The sequence below is a fragment of the Moschus berezovskii genome, chromosome 2 (assembly GCF_049115385.1).
Source record: "Moschus berezovskii isolate FMDL1 chromosome 2, NW_MosBer_1.0, whole genome shotgun sequence".
Lineage (NCBI taxonomy): Eukaryota > Metazoa > Chordata > Mammalia > Artiodactyla > Moschidae > Moschus > Moschus berezovskii.
This window is the reverse complement of record NC_142461.1, coordinates 50,863,624-50,877,584: the sequence shown is the minus strand read 5'-3', so window position 1 is coordinate 50,877,584 and position 13,961 is coordinate 50,863,624. Positions and strand designations below refer to the sequence as shown.

Below are 13,961 nucleotides of genomic sequence, written 5' to 3'. Positions count from 1 at the left end.
AGCCTACATTCAACAGCATGTCCAACAGTCACCTCAGAAAGCAACATGGTCAACCTCCCTCTAATTCCTATTTCCTTCCTTCTTTTTTAAAATATGTTTGTCTCTTCCTATTAATATTATTCTTTCTTTAATCTTCTCTTTTCTCTTTTTTTGGTGGGGCTTCTCTGGTGGCTTAAACAGTAAAGAATCCACCTGCAATGCAGGAGACCTGGGTTCAAACCCCTGGAGAAAAGAGAATGTACCAATTCTTATTTTCATTTTCCCTTCACTCTTTTTACTTTGCCCTACACTTTCACTGGGTACAAACTCAACTGAAATACACTTTAAAATTAAAATACACACACATATCCAATGATGTTTAACTTACCTCCTCTCTAAATAGCATTCTGTAGTTTTAAGAGAAAAAAAAAACCTCCAAATTAAAGTGACTTTTTACAAAGGATGTATCATCTCACTTTTTTAATCACATTTTTCTTTTCAGAGAAATTTAGGGTTTTCTATCCTATTCATTCAAAGCTTGAAGTTTTACACCAGTGCTACCAGTGTTTTTTAGAAATTCCATCATGATGATATTTTACAAAGATTGCTCTATCAAATATTTTGTTCTTACACACTTCCTCAGAAAAGACACCATTGTATACTTCTGTGAAGAGGAAGTGGGATTCTTATAAGTAATTTTCAATTCTTTTTGACAACTTAAATCAAGAATGACTGCAAACACCTCAGAATTTTTTCAATGTTATTCTATCTAAACATAATATTCTTCAGTCAAATTAAGTGAATCAATGTATTTAAAATGAAAGAAAAAAGGACTAAAATGCTACAATTCAAACCTCTGGATGGAGATTTCACAATAATAAAAACACTTCCTACTGATACTGTTTAAGTTAGAGAGAAGGCTGCCCAGATAAATGGGCATAAACTTAAAACAAAACATAATCAAAATCACATTTTAATTGAAATTAAAGAGCTGAAATTGACCCTAGAAAGCTAGTCTCTTCAATCTGACAGAGGAGGAACCAACTAGAGACACTATTGAGTGCCAACCATGAGCCACTCGCTGGACAAAGGCTTTTCTCACTTGATTAACACAACTTTCCCATCAAGTATTTATTACACCTATTTTATCATCAAGGAAAGTGGTGTCATGGCAAGACTGATACAGCTAGTTAGGAGCAGAGATGTTCTTATAGCCCAGATTTCCAGGTATCAATTTAAGGATCCTTTTAACTATGCCACTCCCATGTTATATTTTTGGAAATTGCTCATTGTGATGCCACAATATTTTAAAACATTCTAAATACAGAAATAGAGTACCCTAGAACCTTGACATAAGACTCTTTGCCAAAGAATAGAGCTCCTCAAAACAAGATTATTCCTTCTTAACTGCTAAGAAAAGGAGCATTAGCAGTTAAATGTTACATGCACCTCATGGGCCCCAAGACATAATTGTGCCGAGGCTCCTAGGCACCTAAAACTCTATTCACTTGGCTTCTAAATGACTTCATGACAGTATCATTTATTCAAGTTGTAGCTGGCTATTTCTCAAGTTTATAGTCTATTCTGATATCTGGACTCCATTAAGAAGGATAGGGAAATATTTTCACACTTGCAGAAATAAATGAAGATATTTCAGCATGCCTAAAGAAACACTGAAATCCCTGGAGCAAGGAGCAACACCCATTTCCTGTTCAGGTAAGAAGGGAGGCTGCAGGGAGGTGGTGGGGACAGCAGGGTCATTAAACTTGAGACCTATAACTGCTTGCTGTCTTAAAAAATTACCGGAATTGAATAGAAATGAGGTTAAAATGTTAATATAACAAAATGATTTTTGGCAACTCTAGTATCTCAATTGCCCTGGAACAACCTTACCCTGAAAGAGTTCACAAAAGCAAAGCCAGGTCTTCCTATGACTTTAAGGCAGATACTCAAATATCTGACTGGAGTCATGAGGGCCACTTTGACTAAGTCAACAGGTGGGGTGAACCTCACAACTAACTCAGAAGCATACTACTTTAGTCAACAAAACTAGAAGAACTGTGTGCTTTTCTGACAATCAAAGGATTCTAAAAATTCAACTGAAGACATTCCATCAGGTGAGAGTGAAGGGCTCAGAAGGGGCACAAAAGGAGCAGGAAGAAGTAAAAAGAAAAAGAAACCAATTCCAGAAAGAGTAAGTCACTAAAATATTTTAAGTGTCCTGGTCAAATATTAAGGGTTTGCGGGGGGCTGGGGGTGGTTCTTGTTTTCTATGATAAGGATCCTTTTTTTAAACATAACCACAATACCATATTCATACTTTTTTAAGTATCAAAGAGCCAGTCAGGATCCAAATGTCTCCAACCATCTCTTAGAAGTATGTTAGTTTGCATCAGAATCCAATCAGTCTTAATTCTCTTTTAATCTATATATTTCCCCTCCATCTTTCTTTTTGCATTTTTTTAAAAAGATATGCGGTCCTGTTGTAGAATCCTCATAGTCGGCATTTTTAAATTAATTTTTTAACTTAAAAAATGTATTAAGGCTTCCCTGGTAGCTCAGTGGTAAAGAATCCACCTTCCCCAAAAATTTAGGATCCTTTTTCCTAGTGTCACCCTGATACTTTCCCTGTGAAGAAATGTAACTTGCTCATAACTAAATACAGTGTAAACCGATCTCCATCCAAACTTAAAAAGCGGGGAAACAAGAAAAAAGAAGACCAAAAATGATATTTTATCTTCTGATGGGGCCAACTGATGTATGGATGTGAAGTTGGACTATAAAGAAAGCTGAGTGCTGAAAAACTGATGCTTTTGAACTGTGGTGTTGCAGAAAACTCTTGAGAGGCCTTCGGACTGCAAGGACATCAAACCAGTCAATCCTAAAGGAAACCAGTCCTGAATATTCACTGGAAAGACTGATGCTGAAGCTGAAACTCCAATACTTTGGCCACCTGATGCAAAGAATCAACTCATTGGAAAAGACCCTGATGCTGGGAAAGATTGAAAGCAGGAGAAGCAGCATACGACAGAAGACGAGATGGTTGGATGGCACCACTAACACAATGGACGTGAGTTTGAGTAGGCTCTGTGAGTTGGTGATGGACAGGGAAGCCTGGCGTGCTGCAGTCCATGGAGTCACAAAGAGTCAGACATGACTGAGCAACTGAACTGGTACCAAAAATTTACTCTTTTGAATGGAAACCCAAGAAGCTCTGCTTACGGAAGCTTTTCCAAATTTTTGAGTACCTCATGAGTAAAAATCTTTTGAACATATAAACATACATACATATTTATTTCACTCAAATAGTCATTGAGCATTCACTGTGTGCATTACACTGTTCTAAATGCTTGTTAAGTAATAGAGCAAAGATTTTTGTTGTTGTTGATCATTCTGTTCAGCATTCAGGAAGTCGGGCCTCAGGCAGGAGTGCACCTGGCATGACCAATTGTTATTGAAACCCTGTACCTGTTCCCAAAGCACAGTGAGGTCAAACAATGCCAAAACAGAGCTTGGAACAGAGCAAGGTTCACTGCAGGGCCATGCCAAGGACACGAGTGGCTCATGCCTTAAAAACCCCAAACTCCCCAAAAGCTTTTAGTAAAGCTCCTTTCTAGGTAACGTGAGGGAGGTGCCTGGTTAGTTGTTGCAAACTTCTTGGTATCAGATCCTTTGCTCTTGAAGTCAAGCCATGGTCAGGTAACAATGTTCCTATAAATCTTCACCAAACATTATTCTCTGTTCTGACAAGAAAGGTAAAAGTCCCAAGGCTCAACTTTCACCCTTCGAGGTCCAGATCCTGGCTAAGAGAAGAGAGATCTCAGTTGGCAGCTCCCTCAGGGTCAGGTCCCCAGATCCTGCCCCGCCATTATCACTGAAGAAGCCGGGCGCCCAGGACACAACTGGCCTTCAGGTTCCTCAGGCCACCCAAAGCGGGGTAGGGGGAACGCAGGTCCCACAGACTGCAACCTATGAAGACTGCTGCTGCTATTAGGTTGCAGAGACAGGGATGGGGGAGAGCTTCACTGCTGCCTCAAGGCCTGGGCCAAGGCTAGTGGGTGGTCTCATTGAGGGCTCTGAAGCCCTGAAGGACAAAGCCCCCAGCATGTTCCCTGGGGCCCCAGCTCACCGGAGGCCAGTGGGTGAGCTGGAAGGCTCCAAGGAGAAGGCTGGTATCAGCCTCTGATCTTACTCTCCACCTGACAACCACCACTTCCACCAACTATTGGCTGAACGGCTCACTAACCAGTGGCTTGTCGACAGTTAGCTCCTTGGGGGAGGGACCCTATTGTGCTGACCAATTGGCTGAGCAGGACCACTAATGGTAGCCCATTGACAGTTGGTTGTTTGTAGGCAGGGCCCACCAATGGTTGAGCAGGACCACTAATGGTAGCTCATTGGCAGTTGGCTGTTTGTAGGCAAGGCCCACTGTGGTGCCGACCAATGGTTGAGCAGGACCACTAACAGTTCCAATGTGAAGTGGGGTGGGCTGGGCGGGTTACTGGCACAAAGCAACACCCGAATGTTAAGGACTGTGCTCAGCAGAGCTCTATTACACACTGAATAGTGAGGAGGCTGGTGTGCTGGAGCCAGGGAGAGACCAGAAGAGACATGGCTGAACAGATGAGTAGCAGAGGTGAGTGGAGGGGACCCAGTGTGACACTCCAGACAACAGGTTTTACTCTGGCTGAGACTGGAGGGCTTTGAACAGGGAAGCTACGTGATCTCAGATCCATCCCACTGACAGTTATACTGAATAGAGTCCAGGGGCCAAGAGTGGATGAGGACGACTGCAATAATCTAACAGATAGTTTGGCCAAGGTGGCAAAAAGTGGAAAGGAGAGCTGAGAGGCTTTTATAGTACTAGTATACAACATATATTAAAAAAATTTTTTAATTAAGGAATTTTTAAATAAATATTCTAATATTTCCTTTCTCAAACTCAATAAGACATCCCACTCACCCCTGGAGTGGGGGTGCCCCCTCTTCTCTTGAAGACCACTGTTTAACAATAATTGGTTGGTGGACTTGTCTCAGTTGACCTGAATTTCTGCCTGGCTTTCTGTTGTAACACTTGTCCTGTGTTCAATTTCCATCTTTCTCTTCATTCTGCCAGTCTTAGATACCAAAATAAGTTTCCTCCACAGACTGAGCGTTACCTACCATACAAAGGATGTTGATCATATGTAGGAATTCCCTCCTTGTAAAAGTCTGTGGTCTTTGGGTCCATTGCACACAGTATCTGGGTGGGGCCAATGGTTGGGAAACAGACTTGTTAGACCCAGATGTTATGGTGGAGTTCAACAGAACAGGATTAAGAGAATCCAAGCTGTTTGCTAAAGCAGTCCGCTCTTCTGAAGACACAGCGGCCCCAGGTCACCACAGCTCTCAACAGAAAAACCTGGGGTCTACAAGTTTGCTCCCCTTGCCCGCAAGAGCCTCAAGGAGTCTCAAAGGCCACACTGAGAAAAGCCCTAAGGGTTCTGAACATGCCCTAGAAGATGACATTTTAGGGGAAAGGACCCCTGATTCTTAGGCAGAACTCTGGGTGCTGGAAGGAAAATCAGAAGTTCATGGAAGGCAGATACTTTTTGAAACCAGATTCCATGAGTTTAGAAGAGGTTGATACTGAAGTACCTGGCGTGCTCTTAGAATGTTAGAATGCCGGAAGAATTTAGAAGACTCTCCACCCACCCACTCCCATGTAACAAAGAAACTAACACCAGTTGTCATCCAAAGCTACGCAACTATGAGAAAAAGAACCATGAGCAGAATCCAGATCTTTGTATTCCTAGTCAAGAGTTACTTTAAAAATAAATGAAAGCAAAATTAAAGCAATTTAGCATAGAAATCTTTAGAAACAGGTTATCAGTTCAGTTCAGTTCAGTCGCTCAGTCGTGTCCGACTCTCCGCGACCCCATGAATCACAGCACGCCAGGCCTCCCTGTCCATCACCAACTCCCGGAGTACACTCAAACTCATGTCCACAGAGTCGGTGATGCCATCCAGCCATCTCATTCTCCGTCGTCCCCTTCTCCTCCCGCCCCCAACCTTTCCCAGCATCAGAGTCTTTTCCAGTGAGTCAACCCGTCGCATGAGGTGGCCAAAGTATTGCAGTTTCAGCTTTAGCATCAGTCCCTCCAATGAACATCCAGGATTGGTCTCCTTTAGAATGGACTGGTTGGATCTTCTTGCAGTATAACTGTGATTAAATGTTGCATGAGACATGGGTTTGATCCCTGATCCAGGAAGACCCCACATGCTGCGGAGCAACTAAGCCAGTGCACCACAACTATCAGGCCTGTGCTCTAGAGTCCAGGCTCTGCAACAAAAGAAGCCACTACAGTGAGAAGCCCACACACCGCAACTAGAGTAGCCCTCGCTTGCCACAACTAGAGAAAAGCCCACACAGCAGCAAAGACCCGGAACAGCCAAATAAATAAATAAAATAAAATAAGATACCTTAGAAAGTTACACAGGGGTGTGAACGAGGGGATTAGAAACAAATGAGAACCAAGAAATATAGGCAAACATTGACTTAGTAGAGCTTAAAATGGCCCAAAGGTGGATTACATGATTATTTTCTTTGCTTGGCCCAATTAATAGAGTACTAGATAATTTTCAGTTTTCAAAAGGAGAGACAAGTGAAAGAACCGTTAAAAGTTATGGTATCATAAAAAACTAGAGTTGTGAGTCATTAGTTTCAACCACTTGGGCTACCAACTCTCTTAGAAGCATGAACCCTGAAAAAATACCTGCTCTCCTAACTTCTGGTGGCAGAGCACAAGGCGAAGATGCTGCTGGCCAAAGGGCAGTAAAGGAATAGCCAATAAAATTCATCATCTATAAAATGAATAATCATAGATAATCTTGGATTATCTATAAAATAAAAGTGGGGGACAGGGCAGGAATCAGTTCCCAAATTATTGACTTTGGAACCGGATGTTAACTGTTTGACTTGGTTACCTGGAGAGCTCAATTAGAGTTCATCTGCATACACCCTCCTTGGCCACTATACCACCAGCACCACCACTACCCATGGAGGGATAAATCACACAGCAAGGGGGTGGAGCCTGGGCACTGGAGAGGCAGCCAGTCCACTCTCTTCATTTTATAAAGAGGAGCCTCAGGCCCACAGGGAGAAGACAATGGCAACCCACTCCAGTACTCTTGCCTGGAAAATCCCATGGACAGAGGAGCCTGGTAGGCTGCAGTCCATGCGGTCGCTAAGAGTCAGTGTTCATGCTTCTAAGTCAAGCGACTTCACTTTCACTTTTCACTTTCATGCATTGGAGAAGGAAATGGCAACCCACTCCAGTGTTCTTGTCTGGGGAACCTGATGGGCTGCCGTCTATGGGGTCGCACAGAGTCAGACACAACTGAAGCGACTTAGCAGCAGCAGCAGGCCCACAGAGGTTAATCTGACTGACCAAGGGTTGGCTGAGGCACAATATATGCCACCTCTCCCTTATCCTATGTCCACAGCAAACAATGATTATCGATCATCATGTTTTCCCCATCTCCGGCTGCAGGAGCCACAGTGCTTCTGACATATTCTTCCTGCAATCTCCCCTCCACCTGACACCCACCCGTTCCCAGCTAACTGGTCAGAGCTAATGCATGAGAAAAAACCCAGTTTCCAACTCTGGCCTTACATAAGGTCATAATTTTATAATAGTCTTTATTATACCTGCTTCAGTATAAATCTGACTGGAAAGAGAGTGACTAGTCTATTACTGTTAACTCTGAAGTGAGCAAACATAGTCTATGTGGTTTACTGGGGACAGCCACACCTGTTTCCTCAACCTAATATTTAATAGTACCCTGTATCATTCTCAAAGGTGTCCCAGTCTGAATCAAAATAATATGGCCATCCATGGTCTATGTAACTCCTAATCAACCATAAACACATATCTGTTTTTTGAGTATATGATGTTTCAGGGAAAAAAAAACTGATCCACTCACCAGCAGTTTTACAGGGCGTTTTCAAATAATACTAAACCCAAATAATCCTTGCAAGTGCCTCACTACTACTCCCACCTTTATTATACATTGAGCTTCAATATGGAATTTTCCTTGGGTAAAAAAAGGAGAACCATAGTTTATGCAAGTTTGGAAACCACAGGATTATCAGATCTCTGTAGCCCCTATTTTTAAATTATTTAATGTTCTACTTTCACCTATAAAAATTCACATTATATTGATGACAAATCTTTTTAAAAATGTTTCAGGCCTGTTGCTGGCACAAACAAGTGTGCCTTTTTTGAGTTTATATTTACTCTCTGTTTAGAGAAAAAGAGGAAGTTGAAACCTTAAAAAAAGTTTCAGTCAGTCCAGGGCTAGACATTGTGTACCACTGTTGTATTTACACTAAAGCAGCCAGTTGTTTATTGACAGGCATAAATTTCAGTTTATGTGGAAAAGCCATTGGTCTAAACATCATAGGTATAACCTTTATACTCAAGAGAAAGATCATCAGGTGGAAAATTTTTAATTCTTACCTGGTGACCTAGACAGAAGACTAGAAGGAAATATATCAAGCTGTCAAGAGTAGCTCGGAGTATACAGATACAGAGACTTCAGATGGTTTAAACGGGTTTTCTTTTTGGTTATCTAGCTTTCTGATTTTTCTACAATGATCATAGTTCATTCGCTAATGACCAAGGGAAAAAAAAAGTCACCAATCAACACATCATTCTCCAGGGGAGGGAGGTGAAAGGCAAACAGGATAAGCCAGGCACTAGTCTGGCAGGAGTAGAGACGTCAGAACAGCTCCTGACTCTGCCATACCTTGGTCTGGCCCGCTGAGCTAGGAGGACTGTTGGAGTCTGGCTCACCTGATGGCTTCCTGGTAAATAAGAGCAGGCATCTGTGAGGGCTTCAGCTACACTGCCCTTTCAACTATTATATGTACAGCCATGCGGTTAGAGCCCCACCTGTGCAATCAGACCACTGTGCAGGACACTGCACTCCATCATTTACTGGGTGTGTGACCTCAAACAAGTCAATTAGCCTCTTTATTCATCTGTAAAGCAGGAATCACACTACCACCTACCTCCTCGTATGGTTGTGACGATTAAGACAGATGATTCATGGCAAGGGCCCAGCATAAAATAAGATCACAATAATGTAAGCCATTATTAGGTCTCTGCCATGAAACACCAGTCCTCAAATGCACTCCCCAAACCACGTGACTGCATCTCAAAACAACCAGAGAAGGGTCCAAAGAATGAAGCTTTTATTTTCCCTTCTCTGCTGAAGGCAGGACTGGACACAGAGTTTGCTATAAGCCCAGCACTGCTGGGAGGACAAGGGCAGCCCAGTAAAATATGTAACGTGCCCCACACTATGGGCTAGAAACGCTGCTTTCAAAGTTGCAGGATTTCCAGTTTCTTGCCACTGCCACAGCTGCCAGCTACTGCCTTTGGCAAGGAGGTGAGTGACTAAAATGTGAGCCAGGACTTGGCAAGAGGACACCAAACCAGAAGGCCTCCAGGCAGGAAGCTCCAAAAAGGGCCACCTACAGCAAGAGTCCTAGAGAAGGAGATGCCATTCTGCTGTCACTAGCAAATTCAGGAAAGAATGGTGAACATTTCAAAGGTCCGACAGAACTTACCATTCTGCTTCAGAACTTTGAAAAACTTTGGGGAGGGGGCACCAGGCCAGGTTGAAGATATGACATTCTTAAAATCACTGCAATGCCTTCACTATATGACATAAAGAACACCCCCCTCACCCCATAAAGTTCAATACTGCAAGGAATTTTACATCTTTAACTAAGATATATTACATTTAGATGTAAAGAAATTCTTCCCAAAATTATCTCACTTTACAAAGATATAAATAAACATCCCAATATCCATCGATGAGGAAATAATTACCTTGTTATGTTAATTACATAGGTGAGTGTGTTTCTGTGCTGTATAGGATGATCAGCTTGTCCTGATTTGCCTAGAATTTCCTGGTTTTAGTACCAAAAGTCCCATATCCTTGAAAACTCCTCAGTCTTGGCAAACCAGGAAGATCAGTCCCCCTAACGCTGTAAGAAAAATGATGTGTATTGTGTGAAGGGGAAAACAGAAGAGACACAGTTACAAATGCAGAAGTGCTCAATGCCAAGTCTATTTGCAGCAATAGCTCCTAGTTCCTTTTCATAGTAAAAAAAAGAAAGAAAAAAAAAAAAACTAAACCCCACACTTGCCTCTCCCTTCCTCCTTTCTTTTAACTCTCCCAACACAGAACTAGGAAAAGGCATTTTCCTCCTCTTGCATGACAGAGATGTCAGCGAGGGACTGACTACTGAGGAGGTGACCACCATCGCCAGCAAGCTCTTGCACCCAGTTTCAGCAGGACAGGAAATGTCAATTCTTTCATGTACACATGAAACTTATCTATTATAAATCAATGCTATGTCAATTAAATTATAAAACTCAAAAACAAACAAAAACCTAAATAATAAAACAAAAAAGCCAAGACAACTAGTGATTCAGGTTATTAACACAAGAATGTGTCTTCATATGAAAAGTCCAAGAACTCTTGACAAAAACAAGATCCACCTTGCAAACAGGGCATTAAACAAATGAGAAGGAATTAACACGTGATTGTTTTAATACACAGCTGAGTGGAGAGGGAGGGATTTCTAAAAACTCTAAGGTCCAGATTTGAAGCAGGTGGCTCCCTACCATAACGGTGAAGCAAAGCTCCTGTAGTAGGAGTTTAAGCAAACAGTTTTTAAGCCTCTGATGAGGTTAAGAACCAGCTTCTAAGAATTTAGTTTCAAACTGAAAGGTAAGACTATATAAGGCAAGAAAGACCACACACTTCCTGGACCTAAGGCCTCCCAGAAACCATAACTGTTCACCACTCTACCCCACCCAGTCCACCTTCTCTCCCTCAGCCTTTGCCCCATAGGCTGTCAACTTCTAGGTGTTCATGAATCTTAGAACTCCTTAGTTTCCCGTTATGCATCAGGAGATGGAATCAAATAAACGTTATACAACCCTTTCTTGCCCTCCACAATGAGACTAGTTTGTTGGGGGAAAGGTGGTGATGTATTCAAAAACACTTTAAAAGAGAAACTCTCTTGAAAGTTCTACTCGGACAAGTCCTGGAGAATAACTTTCTAAGATCAAAAAATACTTTTCACCAGTGTTGATCCTGATTCAGCAGAGGATGCCTTCTTGTCAGCCTTTTAACACAGCCGATGAGAAGACAGGAGGAGGTATCTTAACCATCCCTAGAAGAAAGGATAGGAATCTGGAAGGCAGAAGACAGGAGTGCATCTCTGCTGTGTCCTTGAGGAAGACATGCTTCCCTCGTCTAGACCTCAGTTTCTTCGTTAAAAAGTTGAGGATTTGGGTGAAGATCACCTTTGGCATCACTTCCAGCTCTAAAGTTCTATGTAAAATTCTTTTGTGTATGTGAAAATGACAACACCTATTAGAAGCATTTTGTGTACTTTGAAGATGAATATTTAGAAATTAACAGAGAAGTACAGTAACTTGCAATGACAAAAGATAACATGACCAAGGCAGACTAAAGTCGAAAGATTTAAAACAAATGTCTAACAGTTGTCAAAGTATGTGACTAAAAGGTGGGGGGTTGGGGGGAGGGCTAAAGTAATATCAACTTACAAGTACTCTTAAACGCTCTGGAACCAATGGAAACAAGTAGATTCATCACTACCAGCTGCTCCTCCTGCTAAATTTAACGATAATGTTAATTTTAATTCAGTGATCCCTCCCTCATATAAAAAGAAAATTTTTAAAGCCTGTAAATACTTATAGAAAGCAAGGCAAAACTTTGACTCTAAAGGCTGGAGAACAAATTAATGTGGTGATTGATTGCACTTAAGTCTCAGGAAGTTCTGGCTGGATACTGAGGACAGGGAGGCAACCAGATGCAACCCACTTGAGAAGTATGAGATGTTTAAACACCAAGGACTGGCATGTTTGGCTGCCTGTGTCAAAGTCAAGTCTGCCTCTCCGCCTACCAGGACCGCAAAACAACGTTCATTTCCCTATCCATGAATAAATGGCAAAAGAAATTAAAGGAAGCTGTTTCCTTTTTTCGTAGAAGGAGTTACAGTTTTGTCATACAGCTTGGTTGGGCGCTTGTGAGTGTCAATGCCCTCAGAGCAGCAGCGTTCGCAAAGGTAGGGGTGTCTCGTGCCACAGACCTCCAGCGAGGACTGTCAACCGGTTGAGCCACGTCTCCAAGCAAAGCGCTCCAGAGCTACCCCGTGCTAAGGCTCAGCCGGAAAGCGACAAAGTTCACGAACACAGGCAGAGGGTGGCCCACCGTCTGAGTGGAACCCCGGGCCGAACTTCACCTCCTCTAGGGACAGCGGTGCCAGAGATCTCCAGCGTGCACCACGTACACACAGCCTCTGGGCTACTAAAGAGGAAGTCAGGGTGTCATGTCAAAAGGATAAAGACAGTCCGACCACACGAGAGCCGCGGTCTGGGCCGGTCTCCAGCTTGGCTGGGAAAAGGGTCCCAGGCTGCGAATCCTTCTCCCTCTCCATCCACGTTCCTCCTCCCGGCGGCGCGCACCAGCCTCCCTCCGGCCCGCCCGGGCTGGCGGAGCCCAAGCTGCGCAAAGCCGGAGGAGCACCTCGAGCCTCCCCTCCCCCTGCCCAGCCCGGGCCCGTGGACAACGCACCCCCGCACGCCAGCTAGAGCCCCGCCGCCCCTTCCCCAGCCCCCGGGGCGCCCCAGCCGCCGCGCCGAGGGCGCAGTTCCGACGGCCCAGGGCGGGGACCGAGCCGGCGAGGAGGGCTGCAGCCGCCGGCTTTCGGAGCAGCCGGCGGCCGCACACACTCCGCCCCTGCGCCGCGAGTAAACAGCTCGCGGGCGCGCTCCGTGCCGCGCCCCCATCCCCCCGCCGGGGCTCCGCGCCGCCCCGCGCCCGCGCGTCCCGCCCGCCGGCGCCGCCGCCCCCTACCTGGTCGGTGAGTTTGAGCACTGCCATTCTTCCGCTCCTTCGCGCGCACACACATACAGGTCCCCGGTCCGCAGATGTCACGCCAGGAGCCGGGGAAGCGGAAGGGATTGCCAAGGGAAGGGAAAAAAATCTGGCTCCCGAATTTGACAGCCCTCCCCCTGCTCCTCCTCCGCCGCCGCCTTCTCCTCCTCCTCCCGCCGAGAGGCTGACACTGGCTAGCAGGGTTTGCAGCCGAGCCCGCCCGCCTTTATACAGGAAGTGCCGGCTGCTGCCAGCCGGGCCGCCACTGACATCACCGCGCGCTGCCTCGCTCGCCGCCGCGCCGCCTGGGCCGACGCTGCCTCCTGCCGCCCGCGGCCGCGCCTCGCAGCCTGCGGCTCGGGGTGCTCGCCGGCTCCCGCCCCGGGCGCGCCACGCCGGGGTCAGACTGCCGCCTGCTTTCGGCACCTGCACACTGCGCCCCCGGGCCGCCCACGCTGCCGCCACGCAGGGCGTGCACGTTTCGAGGCCCCCGGGCTGGGGAGGGGTGGGGGGTTGCTGATCGTGACCCCTCCCCTCGCCCTGTCTCACCCCCCACACACACACAACCTCGTGAGCACTCCCTGTGGATACACCCGAGGGGCAATAAAGGCTGCATTCACGTGTAGCCAATTTCAAACCAGGAGATTGGACCATACGCCTTCCTCTAAACCTCTCCCTAGTCCGGAATCCGCCCATCTCTTCAAATTATCCCACCTGGTTAGGGACCGCAAAGCTGGTGCTCTCTTTGTTTAATACAGGGAGGCCCTGACTCATTCTTTAGCTAGTTTTTGTAAAACGCTTGGAGGGTAGGGACGTGGGGCTCTGGCCCTATCACCTTGTTCTCCAGCTACCTCCCAGTTAGACACGCAGAACCCCATCGTTAAATTCAAACACTGGGTTTTGATTTGGAGAGGAAGAAGATGCAGCAGCGTTACAGGAGAAGAAAAGGTCTTGAACTGCTGCATTAATTGGGTTTTTGAAGGTTTCCACCAGTTGACTCACTCATTTCTACAAAA

The 13,961-nt window shown here is 45.1% G+C and overlaps 1 protein-coding gene across 3 annotated transcripts in view; it reads right to left on the bottom strand.

The window, feature by feature from the left end:
• ANKRD44 (ankyrin repeat domain 44) overlaps nt 1-13,183 on the bottom strand; it is a 320,963-nt gene extending 307,780 nt beyond the window's left edge. Inside the window, exon 1 of one of the 3 annotated variants that reach the window (XM_055398457.2) lies at nt 12,925-13,183. In XM_055398457.2, the coding sequence (XP_055254432.1) occupies nt 12,925-12,951 (27 nt within the window). In that variant the 5' untranslated portion in view covers nt 12,952-13,183. Of the gene's footprint in view, nt 1-9,860; nt 10,021-12,924 lie in introns of those variants that run through there. The other 2 variants (XM_055398458.2, XM_088828639.1) reach the window with 2 other exon arrangements.
• Between the last annotated feature and the right edge of the window lie 778 nt (nt 13,184-13,961).